Here is a 17368-nt window from a genome sequence, read left to right on the forward strand (position 1 = left end):
CCAGCACGCTCCCACCCTCCACACACCCCATCGGGTGGGCAGCGCGGGCTGGAGCTTCGCAGACAGTCACAGGCAAGGCTGCAGCCCATGACTTCAGATGCTCCAGGCACAGCTTCACGTTTTTTAAGCCGCTGTCTTCCAAAGCTAGCTAACAGCATCTGAGCCTACTTGTGCCCAAGTCATGCCTTCTGGATTAGTTATCAGATTATCATTCATTGCACAAACTCTTGCTTTCATAGCACTGTTTTTCAGATTTTTTTGTCCACATATGTAGGACTGCTTCTCTTCTCAATACTAGCTTTTGCATTATTATATTTCAATCTGTCCAAAACAAATTTTGACCCTAGCTAATTTTTCTTCTACAATGCACAGAATCACACAGAAAGGCATTATGATATGCTTAAAAAAAAAAAAGAGATAAAGAAATTTTATCTTGTTAGCTAAAGCATTCATCATCTTTTGATATGATTTTTCTCAATTTCCAGGAGACTTCATTACAGAATCTTTGCTTTTTCTTCTTCACAGGGATGCCTGGAGGTAAATCAAAGAAAACTCGTGCCTGCATAGCATTGCCTATATGACCCAGAGCTTGATTTTGTTCTTTTTATAAACAGAGAATACGAGGTTGGAAGGAAATTGGGTTTTTCACTGAAGCTGGTTGGAAGGTTCGAGGTTAGAGTAATTCATCACTACAAAGCCAAGCCATTTCACCACATGATCATTTTACACCTTCCAGCCTAGTTCTGAAGCGATTTTGAGCTGTACAGCAATTGCATGCCTTTTCTCAAGGTCATTCCTCTGATAACTGGGTTTAAATCCAGCTTTGAATGACAAATTCAAACCCGTCACTTTGGAGGCCCATAGCTAGACTTCCTCCACACCAGGGTGTTCAGGAACAACCATCTCTCTATCATCTAACAGTTCCACTGATCCCACATAGTTTTGGCATTATAAAGACATTTGATGTTTCAGCTTCCAACAATCTGCAGCTCAGCTCTTCTGTGACTCTAACACTTGCCTGCTTTTTGTCTAAAACACTGCAACAGGACTGATCTACACTCTGACACAGACCTACTCATAGCACTGAGTGGACCTGTAACTGAGCTTGCAGCAGCAGTTCTGGCTGAGCATGTTGGCTGCTCTCCGAGTTCAGGGACATGCCAGGGAAACTGAAGCAACGGAGTCTGGAAAGGGCATTTCCCTGGAAAAGGATACACAAGAATGGGAGTGCTGCAACTTGCTGCTTTCTCTTTTGGGGGAATCTACGCAGGACTGGGGAACGAACTCAAGTTTCAAGATGCCGAGTGCTGATGCACAGCAGCCTCCATCCCAGCGCAGCTGGCTACTTTGCTGTCACACTGCTGCTGACCCACTGGAGAGCCCCGCTCAGCACCACCAGGCACGACGGCAGCGCCCCGTCAAACTCACAGCACCCCGGACCCCTGTGCCGGCCACGCCAGCGGCAGCCGCCGCTGCCCAGGGCCATGCTGCCAAGCCGGGGCTGTGGCCGCGGCAGCGTTCACAGGCCCAGAGCACACAGCAGACACCAGCATCCCAATTCTCAGGTCACTGCAGTGTGCCTAATGCTCTGAAGACCGTGCAAAAGCACAGGGTGGGTGGAAGATCTACAGCTTCCTTGGTCTCACATACATCAACATCTGAAAAAGATACAACTCCAGCACATTCTTGGACAAAGGGAAAGTTGGATCTTTTTCAGAGCTTAAGTTCTGGAAGAACAACAATACTCCCTCTCCCTAACACAGTATATTGAGGCCAATATGGCATTCAAATTTCCCGATGACGGCAATCATTCACTTGCATAAACTGTGGAAACGACCACACTGAGTAGCTAGACGCATCGCTCAGGATATGAGCAATCCCTCAAAGCCTATATATAGTCATGACTCACCAACCAAGAACAACAATTCATAAAACTCCTCTGTAAAATTATTTAAATAATAACTTTTGCTGTAGAGTATTTTTCACAGGATGCAGCAAGATATTAATACAGATGCAAAAATGTCCTGGGAACCAATAAAAGCCCTATTTTTGTTGTTTTGATTGACCTGCTGTCTTTAAAAAGAAGATGTAACTTTGTCCAAACTTACTTTAAAATATCTGTTGATAAGTGAAGACAAACACTTACCTCCTACAGATACTTCTACTTGGCTTGGTTCAGCTGGCTCTTAAACGAAAAAAATATAGTCACATTAATATGAATACAGTTTCAACAATATCATATAAGTATCTTAGAAAAATTAGGGAAATTAAGTTTCCCCTGAAAACAAGTCTCATTTTTTCCCTTATGATCAGACTCAAATATTTTTGTCTGACATAAATGTGTATATCTATAGAGTCTGCAGCAAAATACAAAAAAATACTCAAACATTTATTACACTACACTAACACTTTCTCTTCTGAGGATGGTTCACTGTGGCAGACACATCACCAAGCCCCAGCAGAACACAATGTGCACTTGCACAGAAAATACCAAGTTTAGACCACCTTTACTCAAACTGCTAAATATAAAACTGTATTTAAAAAGAAAGTCACCACTTCAGGTTCATATTGTGTTCAATGGTGAGCACATGTATTTTGGGGGAGAGTGGGAAGGTGCAGAACAGAGCACCTGCTTCCATAACAATTTTTCTATTATCTGTGTTGATGGATTATGGACGGAGAGGTGCTGGGAAAGCCATTTAACCTGTTCAACAGTGCTAAAGACAGACAGACTGCGGCAAGTTCACTGACCATCAGGAGCTGTTTTCCTCCCTTCCACCACCTCCAAATGTAAAGAGAGGAGCCAGCAGTTTCCTTTGTCATTGTTTCCACCATACAAGTGTCCTTTACTCTTAAAATGTTTATCGAACATTTTCTCTTAGTTTCCCAGTTTCCTTGAGCAACAGTTTATTCAGTCAATTGGAAAAGTCTTTCCTGCACTATACCAACTTGGGATACACATTTTTAAAAGGTCTGTGAACATTCAGAAACTACACTGGGTCTAAAAGAAGTTGCTCCACTACATTTTCTTTAGCTACTCATAGCATAAAGCCAAGTCCTCCACTCAGATTAAGACAGGTGATGTGCGTGCAGCCTAGACACACTCTAACAGGGGTTACAGAGCTGTGCAGTGAGTAGAAATTCCAGAAAGACCCCATTCCAGGTTCTGACATGTTACACAGGGAAACTTCACTTGGCTGAACATCTGTCTGGCGTAGACATGCACATACTTTGAATTAAGCAGACATCAATAAATGGATACTGAATCGGCTTTATATATTGCCCCTACTAATCCTTCTTTTCAGCTCACTTATCTGCAAAAATCAAATCAAGGAACACGCCAATGACACAGCTTGAAGGAAGCAATGGCTCTTTCTATTAATTTATGAATATTTAATAGCTATAAAAGTCAACGTCGCATACCATCTGTTAAAATAAAATGGCTCATCATGAGCAGCGCATACCCAGGACTTGACTACTAATATCAGCTGCCAATAAGATCGAGAACTCCACACCCTACCCCTCCCGCAAGAACACGCGTCACGCTCTACATCACCTGGTGGTACTGCTGCTGCTGCTGGTGCTGTTGGCGCTGCTTCTGCTTCAGCCTTTTCCATCAGCTCTAAGATTAGACATGATCACTGTTTAACTTCACAATGAAAATGGTCCCACATGCAACACAAGGGCAATCTTACTTCTTGAATCTGCAAATCCTGAAACTTGTCACATGAACAGGTTACTAACACTTGCGATTGAGCTGCAGTTCAGTACTTTTTGTTACAGAAAAACACATTCTCTATCTCGTCTGCAAGCACCAAAAATTTGCTTGCAAGTTCTCACATGTTCTTCAGAACAAGCATAAAGCATCACACCTACATAAGCAGCAGGCTCAGAGCCTTTCAATCATTCTTCTCGGTATCTATCAGTATCAGATCATTCTGATCTTAATTAATGAACACGGACACAGCACAAAAATCACATGTTCAATGACCAATCTGCTCCTGCAGTGACGGAAGATGATCAGATATCTCTTTTATTCTTACTCTGCGTTTCAGCTAGCCTCAGTCCCAACACAAGCTGACAGTTATGCTGGACAGACAACAGTTTAACAGATTATTTCCTGTCTAACTCCATTCTCTGGAAATGCTATTACACATTTATCTGCCTGGAAGGTTCCCTCTTACAAAGGGATCTCTTTCCCACCTAAGAAGGCGTGCCTAGGACTGGTGAGCAGGTCAGTGTGAGTTACTAGCTGTAATCTCTTCCTGAGAATGCTTCATACTTGCAGTTCATAGAGCTCAGCATGTTACCTGGAATATACTGGTGGCTGGCTGCAAATGAACGAATGCTGGGTCGCTAAGGCTCAGGATGGGGAAGCCCAAACTAACGACAGTAGATTATTCGGCCTCTGAATTAGCTAATCTGACACTGGCTCAGAAAGAACATGATACAAGGGACACTGTAATGACAGTGTTTTGCAGTTTATTTTTTCTCTTTTATATAAGATCTAAAAAACCAGGTCACAACTCTTTTAAGCAATTGAAAATACTAAGACTTTTCTTCCCCCTCCCAAACGATTTCATTAACATGGCCAAACTGGCCGTGACACTTCAGGTAATTACACTCTGCCTCTCTAAACTGTTACAGTCTCAGCAGAATGCAGAATTTTTCACTGGAACACAGTTGGGCAGCTACTGGAAAGTTCTTGCTTATCAGCTGCTGCTGTGATGGATCCGAACCTAAAATGTAGGCACTCCCATGTAAGTCTGTGGCTCAGTCAGGGTCCTAAATCTTTTTGGCACTCTGCAGCTGAAAAATACAAAATCAGTATCTTGCATTTTCATACCAAAGTTAATGCTAATCTTATATTGTTCAGTAAATTTATCACACCGCTCTCAAGTTAAATGCACACGCATGTTCACTGAGGAAATCTTAGAGAGACAGACACAGACAAGAGAGTTATGCACACAACCACTGTGAAGCCTCTGCCAGTAAGCTGAAATGTTGAAAACTAATCTTGGTAAGTTACAAAAATACATTTGCCATCAGTGTTTCATAAATACTTACGATTGTTAATCACAAGTCCTGGAAATGGTCTGTTTAAAAAAAAAAAAAAAAAATTACCAATTCTAAAATCTACTGCACGGGGTCTCCCTCCCATGGCAGCCTCACCTAATGGTTCATAACAAAGGTCATGCTAAAAAATGAACAGAAAGTTGAACAAAACAGAAGGAACTGTCATTTGCTCACTAGCATTCTGAAAAGTAAGATACACAGAAAGATCTACATCCTTCCCTCAGTCACAGCTAATTAACAAGGGAGTCAGCTCTTCGTCAGACCTCAGTTAAACAAAACGTACCAAGCAAGAGTCCTTTCAGTTACAATGCTTCATGACTGAGGGTTGAGAATTCAGACTCTTGAGTAAAATCATATTTAATAAATTCCTCTCTCTCTAAAGAAACCAAAGCTTTTACACTCCTGTGAAGGAATCTATTATTTAAGAAGTTAGAAAAACTGGTACGTTTTTATTTTCAAATCCTGAACTCCTTCTTAGTATGACTGCAAATTTCATCTATCTGGCTTCATGCATACAAACATACTTTGTATATACATGTGTGTATACATATGTCTAGGCAAATATACTCAAATAAAATTCACTTATATAGTAATTGGACAATACTGTATTTTTAAATATTCTGAATAAACTTATTTTGTGGAGAAAAAAACATTTATCAAAGACCTTACCTCACCTCAGGAATCTTAACACAACTGAAATACTTAAAAATATTAATAGCAACACTATTAGTGAAGCTCAAAGGACAACTTGCTGTAACATGCAGTATCAGTAACTTGCCCTTTGTCGTGCTAAATCGGTCATGTCCTCCAAAGAGTTTCCATCTTCATTCATGTTATGAAGACCTGGGCTTCATTTGACCCGACACACTGTTATCCAAAGGAGCCAACACCTTCCGCTATTTAAAGATGAACTGCAACTTTCATGCTTTTGAATCTCAACTTACTCAAGCTACAGGGCTGTCCTGACAACATCTGTACAATCCGTACGTCATCAATGGCAACTACGTACCGAATGACAGTAAATTTGATAAACTCTGCCGATTCCAAAATCTTCCTCATTGAGCTGATTTCCAGGTAACTGGGAGCTTTAAACGCCACGCCAGGAGGCATCCCGTCCACCACCACGCAGCCAGGGTTAATAGTGATTTTTCTGTATGGGACTTTCACAGGAAAATTCATACCAATGGCTTCACCTAAGTGAGAGAGGTCATGTTTATTTTCAAGTACATATATACATATGTATGGCTGCACTGAAGAAAATGTCCCCAGACAATTAAGAAACTAAATGCAAACCCAAGCTTTCCATCAGATTTGAAACTATGAAAATCCACTTGACAATTAAACCACTACAGAGTTAGATGTTTTGGATTTCACTCACTAACATTACTACTGGAGCGTTAGTTACAATGCTGACAGCTCACCACATAAAGATTCTGTTTCACTAAACAAGGCATAGAACAGGATATCTAAGGAAATAGCAACATGAAGGAAAAGAAAGCATTTCCTGCAATGTGCACGAAAAGCAATTCAACACAGCACTAGTGAAGGACTTTCAGGTCAAGAAACTCAGGTGAAATTGCAATTCCAAAGCAAAAATAAAACAAGCTACACACAGCAAAAAGGTTAAGTTACATTTCAAAAATTACTCTAGTCCCAAGTATTCAGAGGTCAGGACTATGAAGCCTTAAGAAGAATCACGGTTTGCCAGCAAAATAAATATTTTATCCATGTTTACACAGAAAGAAACCGGGTGCGGGCAAACACAGATCAGTCTATACTCTTCAGATTTTTTGCCTAGAACACCAAACAACCTACATCACTTATGAAAGATTCTTTCTGAAGTCAAAGCACAACATTCATACATAATTCTCAAATTCGTTCATTTTAATGATCATACATCTCACCCACTGTGATGATTCAGTAACTTCAATATGAACAATATTAATTGCATTCACTCCTATGTAAAAATGGGGAGTAAGAAGCAATTACCAAATTTCCGTCTAAAAAGATCATTTACTTGCACTCTCAACTGTCTGGCCTTTTCTACTTTTGACAGTCGCTCATTTTCATCATCTGGAAGAAATGGTTAGAATAGCATCAGAATTCAACAGAATTTTTTTTTCCCCCTAGCAGCATGTTTACTCAAAGCTTTGAAAAGGCACTGTCTTTGTTGCTAGTTTTAGCAGTAACACAGAATTGTGCAAATACACAAAAAATAGATGGTTGTTAAGAAATCTATGAGAAGTTTCAAAGTATTTACATGACCGACATTAAATTTACTATCTAGAGATGATTTTGTACACTTAATCTAAAATCATAAATTGTGTTTTATTTTCAGTAAATGTAATGGGGAAAGGTAAAAGCAAAGCGACATTCAACAGATGGCCAGAGCACACAACGTTCCCCTCAGTTTCTAACGAATGTAGTATGTGTCTGAGAAAGTAGTCATCACTGTTGGTTAAGACAAAGCAGTTCAGTCTGCACAGCGATTCAATTCAGTCCGAATTCTGATCTCTTGAAGTTGCTAAAAAAAGATGCAAATCAGTATTTAATACAGTACAAGACAAAAAAAGGAAAAGGAGGCATATTTCTTAACCAGGGGCTGGGCCAAGAATATTCTAGAGATATCAATGAATAGATATTCATGAAAGTTAGAAAATACCATCTCAGGAAAAACACTATGCTAAATTATGCTCTTTGTTGACTGTACTTCTATTTCAGTGAACTCGCTTGACTATATGAAAAAGCTTCCACAGACTAAACAAATGTCATGAAGAATACAGGCACAAAAAGCAGGAGATGAAAGCAGACAGTATCCACACCTGGAATAGTTACTTGAATGATGTTAAGGTCTTCAACACCTGCAGCTGTGTTCACCACTGTGTTTGTTGTCGTGCTTGCTGTATTGGCTATATTAGATGAATTATTTTTTCCTAAAATTAAGATAATTCATTAAAAAAAAAATATTTGTAGAGCGCCCAAAATCTTGAATGTCATATACAAAGAAAATATTGCAAAATAACAGATATTTGTGAAGCTTTCAAAGTTGACCCAATTCCATTTTCAAAATGTGAGCAGCTTCCAATGAGACATACTTATCGGAGGTGCACACTACTCTGTCTTTCTAACCCAAGAGGTGAAAGAGCTAGATTAAAGATAATGTCAATCTTTACCTAGCTGGTTTTCTAAAAAGATTATTAGAAAAAAATAAAAATATTATTAAGGAAAAAAAAGAGTATCCATGACAATTTTCTACTGGCTATCTGCACTCCTATCTGTGGAGCACTTGTCATTTAGATGACCTATGTATTAGGAGCAAATAATTTATCTCTAGACCTGAATTACTTCTGCAAATCACACATTACTGGTGACATTTTGATAAAAGGTAGTAAAGAATATATTAGAGGCATGATTATTGTGAGTAACTTGAAAAATTTAATACTCCATTGCTAAAGCTATATTTAAACTGTAACTGGTAAGTGCTTTTCCCATCTTAAAACCAAACAAGCAAACAAACCAAACCACCACAATGTAGAACGAATCTTTCAGGAATTCGTTAACACCATGGAGCTCTCTTGATTTGTATTTAATCCTTGAAAGAGGCTGTTATCTAGAGCGTTAAGCAGTTGCAAAACTCACTTTGGGGGCTTCCAGCAGAACTTTCCTTAACAGCTGCCTCAAACATCTCAGGCCTGCAAACAGATTGAACATTTCATGTACAGTAATAAAATTACATTCATCAACATTAAAGAAAACGCAATTTTCTAACGTTAATTTGTTAAAGACAGGAACTAAGTGATATCCTCTCAGCCAAACATACAGCCAAGAATGCAATGGCTGAGAGGCTCTGCACTGGCACATGGGTTATCTTAAACCTATTCTAGAAACCTATTCCCAACACAGGAAGCTCCACTTCTCACATTTCAGTACATTGCCAGCAAGTTTTATGAGTAACCCGTAAGTGCTCCAGGCAGTAGGAACTAAACCAGTGATGTGGTAACTGAAACGGTCTAAGAAATCTGGACTTGCTCTTCCTGCCAAAGCAGTACCTAGCTCCACTTTTACAAGAGCTTTCTGACCATTTTCTCATTTACTAAAAATACTCCAGTGTGAAATTTATAGAGTAATTTAGCAACTCGGCAACACAATTTCACTTTTTGGTCTACATTTCAATTCTCATAGAATAGATTATCAAAGGCATATGGGAGTCTTACTTTTTAATAATGAATTTTATCTTAGATTTGTTTCTCAGGATCTTCTCTAGTCTTGGAATTCCAAAAGTAGAAGGTCGGCGGAATGGCACCCCCTCGGGTAGTCCTTCCACGTAGAAAACCTCCGGGAAGGATTCAAACAATGCAAACGGCACCTTCACTGGTTCAGTCAGCCCCAGAGCTTCCCCTGAAATGCAACAGAGCAAATAAGCCACCAGCTCGATAACTGATGTGTATATACATAAAAAGGAAAACCTCGGGTATAAACGGAATAGAATAGTTGGCACATACACACTAGATTAGGTGGAACCAGCAGGCTTTGCCTATTTTGGTGACAGCTACGAGTAGGCAGGAAGAAAATTAACCGTCTCAAACATAACTCATTCTGTTGCAGTAAATCTGATCATAATTTGCTGTTGAAAATTAGTAATTTGCAGCCAGTTCATGCCACTGGCTTGGTCTGCATACAAGACTATCCCATCCATACTCCACTTTGTTACAGGCAATGCATTCTGTCACTGTCAGGGAATGGCACCAAGGGCAGGTGACTTTAGTGCTCTCGCTCCAAAAACCGCTCTCAGGAGAGTAATGAGAAGTCATCACTTCCAAAAGTCATTAGCTTCCAAACAGCCTGCATTAGAAGTAGTGCTGGGATACGATGGAGCGCGTCTCTCCAGATACCACCCATAACGTACCAGGTCATACAGAGACTGAAGCCATACAAAGTCCCATTCATAAGCAGAGCAAAGAAAGCTTAAAAAGATGTGCCAGGATGTGGAGTCACTACGTCTTTGGGTCATTACAGAAGCAGTAACCCCAGCCACAACTTCTCCATTTCCAAACCCAAATAAAATAGCTAGTGGAAATGTGACACAGGATTGCAAACCACCTCTGTGAGAATGAACTCAAACAAGAAATTGCCTCAAGTACACAAGGACTGCACGACCTTTGGAATAAACATGGGAACATATCTGCCATACATCTAACTGCATGCTCACAAGAAAGACATCTCAGTAAAAATGAACCAATAAACTTACCACATTTTTCATTAAAAAGACTTTCCACTTTTTGCTTTAGGTCAGTAATTTTGGCATTCCACGCCTCTGCCAGGAGGAAATGTGAAGAATTAAATCAACACTCACACAATGAATCAGTCCTTGAAGAATATTTTAATAAAAGTTTAATAAATTATAATGCTTGGTAACTGATTTACTATGGCAGTCAAATGCGCAAAATGGCTATCGTTCTGCAAATAGCACTGAAACATTCTGTTGCAGTCTAAACCTATATCCCCATAATTTGTCATTTTCCCAAAGCTTTGAAAAATACTGCTAACTAAAGCAAGGACGATTAAAATTTAAATTAATCCAAGAGTGATCCAAATTCAAGTTAATAAGATCTAATGGACCCATGCCGCATCTGTACACCATTCTCCATACATCATCCAGGATTTCTCTGATGCAGATTATTCTACATGACGAAGAACTGAATGTACATGAAAACAAGAACTTCAGTCATTCACTAACTGTAGAGTAAAACATGAATTAAAAATATCTCCGATACACAATCACCAGGATTTTCTATACCAACATTAGTAGCATGCATGCGTGCTAATCCCCACGATATTTACCAAAAGAAAACTCTCTTCCTCGCGGCTTGAAACTCATATTGGACCCATTGGTTTGAGAATTAGTTTGAACCTCTGTTGTTTGTGGTTTATTCGGACCTGTAAAAAGACATTACACATATATGTGCAGAGAGCAGAAGCAAGCTACTGTATGAAAAGAACAACGCATCAAACTTGACTACTAGAGAAAACTTCACTTCTGAATCAAGAGTAAAAAAAAACCTTTAAAAAGTTCTTCTAGGGTTGTATTTAAGCATTTGATACTACCAAGCACATCTGTCATTTCTCAGGACTACATCAGTTCCCACATGTCTGCTTGGAATAACAGGCCTAAGCAAGCTGTCAAACGCCAACATTTTACATAACCATCACCTGCACGGAATCCAGCATTATTCAGAAAAAAAAACCCCAAACTATTTCTGTATTAAAGCATATACGAAGCCCTGAAATGAAACTGAGCGTGCTACATGAGGTGCATGTATAAGTTAATTATGGGCCATGAAAACTCAGAAGAACAGAAAACATTAGAAGAATAGAAGAACATTAGAAGAATAGAAGAACATTAGAAGAATAGAAGAACATTAGAAGAATATTTAACGATATTTCTTCCATACCTTCTTCAACAGCAGCTTCACTCTCTGGGACCTTTGAATTGCCTGCAGGACTTCGCGACCTTTTTGAACTCTTTGGACTCGTTGCTGGAAGTCAATATAATACAAGCTGTAATGCACAAACCCTCTACAATGTACAGCCTGCACAGAAAATTCCAACAGACCGAAGCATCACTTGTGCCTGTACTAAGCACAGTCTGCACTATAAAATCTGAGCAATACCACAATGCTCACAGCCTTAAAATGAGTGGAGGCTCAGTACTCTTGAAAAAGGCAGGCACCACACCTAATTTTTCACTCCACTACTTCAGAACAGAAGACTTTGCTGTTTCTAAGTGTGAGGGACAGCTTTGGTACTTCCTATGATCTAAATAACAAAATAAATAACTTCTGAATTTTTTTACAGACAAACTTAAAAGACTTTCTTTTTTATTCTTTTCTTACAAATCCGCATTGTTTTTTACTTCAGTTCACAGCTATACGTTAAATGTGGTGTAGGCCATTAATAGCAAAATAAAAGTTGTCCAAATTGGGTAAAATCCATTTTCTGTATTGGAATAATCTTAAGTAAAAAAAAAAAAGGTAGATAAAACTATAATTTGAGTAACTTTTTCAAATAATAGCAGATTTAGAGACTACTATGCTAGATCATCTTAAATAATGCCTTTTGTTTCCAACACCTGTATTTTTCAACCACAAAGATCTCTCAGTCTGCTAAGGAAGCAGAAAGTAAGTATTTACGATTTGAGGGCAGCAAATAATACTTGTTATTATTTACCTTTAGTGTTTATTTTACTAGCCAGTCCTGGAGGCAAATAGTAAGTGACAAGCTCAGGCCTAAAAGTTGAAATAACACAATCCAATCAATTACACTTGCAAGAAAAATAACACAGCAAACTTACAAATTTCCAGGTACAAGGCCACTGTTCCCCCTAGACACTTGATGCATGAAACATGCAATTTATACAGCTATACAAATTTAACAGGGAAGGCATGTGCTTTTATGAGATAAAAGATATCTGCAAAATGTTCGTTCTGTTTCACGGAAACACAATTTAGGTAGTTTTTAAAGCCTAAAGTTGCTGGGAAGAGAATCAAATAACTTCAAAACCAGCAGTAAAAAATAACTGAATTACAAACATACTTTTTAACAACAAATTTGATTTTGCCACTCCCACGGATAATTCTTTCAAGGCGTGGAATTCCAAACCATGTAGGACTCCGGAAGGGGATTCCTTCTGGCAAGCCTTCGACGTACAAGTACTCAGGGTTTGATTCGAAAACACGATAGGGAACTTTCACTGCCTCTGAAAGCCCCAGCGCTTGGGCTGAAAATAGAGATTTAATGACAGTTTACACACTCAAATGGGTGATATTTTATCTCAAGTGATTTCTAAGAAGCTTGGCTTACAGAAGCTCTGCTATTCAGAGGTAATAAAAAAAACCCAAGAGAACTATTTAAATAGGTTCTCTATTATTTTCTGTAGAATAACTGCAAACAGGGACTTGGTCCATCTTGTTACACATAACACAAATATTAGGCAGTGCCTAATATTTTTTTCTGAGAACTTCTTTCATCCAAAAGCTTTTTGTGCAAGTATCGTTATTTCTTGTCACCCAACTGGAAAAAACTATGGCCTAGGATTTTGTTATAGAGTAATTTATGTCAGTTCTAGGGAAGAGTCAGTAAAAAGTAGGTAAGAGGAGTCAAGATTTCCATTATCTGTCCCAGTACATTTCTGATGTTTAAATAAGTACAGTAGAAATTAAAACTCTTTTTACAGATTAGTTTTAAAATGCAGCAGCTTTACAAAACAGTTCATGTAACATGTAACTTACCAAACTTCATATTAAATATCTCTTCTACTTGCTTTCTTAGCTTTGTGATCCTGACGTTCCAATCTTCTTTCACTGAAAGGCAGAGAGGGGTATGTCAGAGTATTACCCAGCCCTAGACACTCAAACACAATTCTTTCAACACAAGAACCTGGAAACTATCAACACAATCACATCTCAGTGGACAAGGACACACAATGAGTAATGATCATTAATGGCAGCTTCAATGATACACGTAATTCCTTCTACATAATGGAAAAACTGCTTAAATGTCATTACAAATATGAAAAATTGACGTAAGTGGGAGAACTTGTTCTTCAGAGCCTTTAGATGCAGTAAGGAATTATTCTAGTGGCTCTTATAAAGTTGGAATTAATTAATCATGGTGTATAAGAATAACACACTTCAGAACTGAAGATAAAGATTTAAAGAGTGCTTTGCTAAACATTTTGATTAGCACAAAAAAAAAAAAAAAAAAAAAAATTTCAGTTCTGTTCTCCATTGTAAATAAAAGCCAATTATAGGAGTGCTAGCCAGAGCAGGCAACGTGTAGCTTAGCTAGAGAAGAAAGCAAAGGACACTAGTAGCAATAAAAAGAACTTATTTTCTGACAAACAGCACCATAATTCATTACTTTTCATCATAACCCACAAATAACAATTAACTGCTACTGAGCTAAACCCATTCAGAGTTGTGGAAAGCATGAAGGAAGCCATACAGAATTTTTTTTGTTTCCGAATCCTATTTTTGACTAACAAATTACCTGACCTTGCTTATTTCTAGCTTCTTTTATTTTCAAGCAAGATGCATTAATTTTTTTTTAATCTGACCTACTTATTTGATAGATTTCACAGGTATTTAACACTTGTATGTGTGTTAATACTTCTTGCCATGTTGTAGTCTTACTGGCAAAGGAATTAGACTGTCTAATTTAATTTTAAAAATTAAAACGTTGTTCTTGGACTAACTGTTGAGGACACAGCATTATTACTTTGAAACAGAATAATATTTTGCTTTAAAAAAGGCCTAACATTCTTCAGCAACATAAAGTTTGCATCTACAGTAAGAAGATCCTCGGCCTTTGCCTGGGAAAATGGTTTTCACTGGGCTCTAAGCCCAAGAGAATATTTGCTGTGTTTGCCTGCCTGACATCAGACCTGAACCCTGATAAGCTCTGTGGGCACTGGCAAGGCCAGACACCTTAAGTTAGTGAAAAATACAGTGAAATAACAAAAAGAAATGTCACTCTGAACATTCAAACGGGCTGAGTTTTAAGAATCATGACCACTGAACATCAATTCTTTTAGAAAGAAGATTTTATTAGCTGTTTTTTTACTGCTATTATTGTCACCTGCTGTTACTACTTCATTGTCAAAGTGTCAGTTATATCATCAAAATTGATGACAATTGGGATTTTGGCAACAAAACAAACAAACAAGGGAGGGTAGGGGGGAAATCGATGCTGCCTTTTCCTTCTGCTCCACACTGAACACAGTCTCTTCTACTGAGCTACCCTCTCGCTGAATAGAAGCCTTCTCCTAAAATCCAAACAAAATCCACAATACATTATGATGACGTAAGATGACTACTAACTACATGATTATTAAATCACATTCTTTCCGTTTCCTTTCCTGCAGTGAGCTCAACAGTTAGTTCCTAATGCTGCGGTGTGTTTATCCAGTGAAATGTGGGTGGGGAAGAACCTAGGAAGCCCTGGATCTCGGTTTGTGTTATTACTACCAGCAGATTCATACTCCCAAAAACCCCAACAAGATCTGGATTGTACGCTTCTGTAGCAAGCAAGTGCCTACACACTCCAATTCAGAGCATCCAGAAATAAAACCCAATCTGATTCTTCTCCTGTGTTAAAGGCGCTTTACGCTTTCAGGAAGTCATTTCGATTTCTTACTAACAGGAGCCTGAAAAAAGCCCAACTGCTGAGGGGCTGAGGAGCTTTGATTCCGACCAGGCTCGTAGCTCCAGCTCTTCCAGGCTGTGAGGGGGATCCATCCCAGTTACTCAGAGACAGCTGGACCGCACCACGGTCCAGAAAGCCATCCGTGTTCATAATACTCACTTTATTCTTTTCAGACCTCATGCAGAGCATGTCAGCATGCTCATCACAAAAGGGTTACTTCTTGAAAAAAGTGGGACTGACCCTAACTTGTGTCCCCACCAACCCCCTTCATCCCCACCTGGAGACAGCACCTGCCTTACCTGGAGTGTTTGACTTAGGCTGAGTAACTTCGGTTGACGTGAGAGTCAGCAGCTCCGGCCTGCAACCAGAAAGTGAATAATCTGCCCATTCTTGACGTAAATGAACTACTACTACTTATTATGACATGCATTGAAAAGCTCGATTTTTCTACTACATATTTCACACTGCTGAAAGTGCCACAAAGATATTCTGGAAGACTTGCCTGGATTGCAGATACCCACTTTATAAAGCAGAATACTTCATTGCCAATTCAGCAACTAGAGACCAAATGCTTCATGACTTAATGAAATCAAGTGCTTGATTACACAGAGGGCGTTTGTTTGGCATCACTCTTAAAAAACCCCCATGTTTAGGCATTAAAACAAACACTTACCTTTTGATCACGAATTTTATTCTGTTGCCCACTTGAATTATTTTTTCAAGGCGAGGGATCCCGTACCAGCAGGGACTCCTAAAGGGGATGTTCTCTGGCAGCCCTTCAACATAGAGCTCACTGGGATGGGCCTCAAATTTCTGGTACGGAACAGCTTTAGGCTCAGTGCTCCCCAGGGCCTCGGCTGTTAGAACAAAATACATCCAGTAACTGGACAGTTTGGCCACCAACCTTTATCAGAAGCTAGCTAAGCTACCAATTCTTCAGGCTGTTGCAGTCGTGATCTTAGAATCTGGGCCAATGTGGGACATCTAAACCCAACAGAGACCAAAGTCTCGGCACATCAAAACAATAAAAATTTACCGTATTGTATCACGTTGCTATTGGGCAGTCACAATGCTAGACTGAAGATTACTGGGTTCCCCACTGAGGCATAACACAGTGGGTTTATATGAAGTTTTTAATCTATTATAGAGCATCATGCAACATTTTATTCTAGCTCTTATGAAGTTGACAATTTTTTTACATTGGAGAGAACATAAAAGTTCACACAGAAATGTTCTAATACTAATTTTAATGATACTGCAATGAATATAAATAAGTAAACGGTTGTTTTATTCACCATCAAAGGAAAAAAAAAATCCAAATAGGAAGGAACTGAGAGCAATTAGAAGAGCCGTACATGTAAGATTTATAAATTTTTTTTAACTATGCATTTACCTTGTTGTATAAGCAGTAGAATAATACATTCTTTTTCACTCGACTGTCAGGATTTTAAATATTTGAAAAAACTGATCAAAGGTCTCATTAATGTAGATGTTCAAAGGAAATAATGAAAGCAATCTTCAAGAAATACAAGGTCATAACAGAAAAAGAAAATAATAATACTGTACTCACCAAACTTTTTACAGAACAGCTGATCTACCATCTTTCTCAGTTTGGTGATTCTGGCATACCACTCCTCTTTCACTGTATTTGAGAGTGATAGAGAACAAAACCAACATTCCCTAATTATTTTGGTTATATTTTCAGTCGTTCAGTTTATAGCACGCATAACCATCCCGCATTTTCAGGTAACCCAGAAAATACCATGCAGAAGTATGGATTCAACTTAGTACTACAAAAAATTAATTACAAAAAAATGACAGAATATTAAGACTGTACAAAAATCCATTGAACCAGCGACATCACTCTTGCTACAAAATACACACAGAATATTGGCATGAAGAACCACAGTGCTTTCATCATCCTTCTCCAATCTCTAGATTCTATTTGGAAGGGGGATTAGTTTTTTGCCAGTTTCATTTTCTAAAAAATTATCTTAATATTCAGTGCAGAAATTGGTGTGCATATGGGATGAAAACTTGCTTTCAAGGAATCTTTGCTAAGCACTGACAACCCCAAGGCGAGCTTTTA

The 17368-nt window shown here is 38.7% G+C and overlaps 1 protein-coding gene across 3 annotated transcripts in view; it reads right to left on the reverse strand.

Moving 5' to 3' along the window:
- GTF2I (general transcription factor IIi) overlaps nucleotides 1–17368 on the reverse strand; it is a 79386-nt gene that overhangs the window by 3307 nt on the left and 58711 nt on the right. For all 3 annotated transcript variants that reach the window (XM_075440562.1, XM_075440561.1, XM_075440560.1), the window contains 17 exons: nucleotides 16850–16921; nucleotides 15953–16136; nucleotides 15579–15637; nucleotides 13365–13436; nucleotides 12670–12853; nucleotides 12304–12362; nucleotides 11529–11612; nucleotides 10918–11013; nucleotides 10325–10390; nucleotides 9291–9474; nucleotides 8716–8768; nucleotides 7899–8009; nucleotides 7066–7149; nucleotides 6086–6269; nucleotides 5068–5096; nucleotides 3557–3622; nucleotides 2147–2185 (listed from right to left, as the gene is read on the reverse strand). In XM_075440562.1, coding sequence (XP_075296677.1) covers nucleotides 2147–2185; nucleotides 3557–3622; nucleotides 5068–5096; nucleotides 6086–6269; nucleotides 7066–7149; nucleotides 7899–8009; nucleotides 8716–8768; nucleotides 9291–9474; nucleotides 10325–10390; nucleotides 10918–11013; nucleotides 11529–11612; nucleotides 12304–12362; nucleotides 12670–12853; nucleotides 13365–13436; nucleotides 15579–15637; nucleotides 15953–16136; nucleotides 16850–16921 — 1626 coding nt within the window. The remainder of the gene's footprint in view (nucleotides 1–2146; nucleotides 2186–3556; nucleotides 3623–5067; nucleotides 5097–6085; nucleotides 6270–7065; nucleotides 7150–7898; nucleotides 8010–8715; nucleotides 8769–9290; nucleotides 9475–10324; nucleotides 10391–10917; nucleotides 11014–11528; nucleotides 11613–12303; nucleotides 12363–12669; nucleotides 12854–13364; nucleotides 13437–15578; nucleotides 15638–15952; nucleotides 16137–16849; nucleotides 16922–17368) is intronic.

The sequence above is a fragment of the Opisthocomus hoazin genome, chromosome 20, assembly GCF_030867145.1.
Source record: "Opisthocomus hoazin isolate bOpiHoa1 chromosome 20, bOpiHoa1.hap1, whole genome shotgun sequence".
In the NCBI taxonomy this organism is placed as follows: domain Eukaryota; kingdom Metazoa; phylum Chordata; class Aves; order Opisthocomiformes; family Opisthocomidae; genus Opisthocomus; species Opisthocomus hoazin.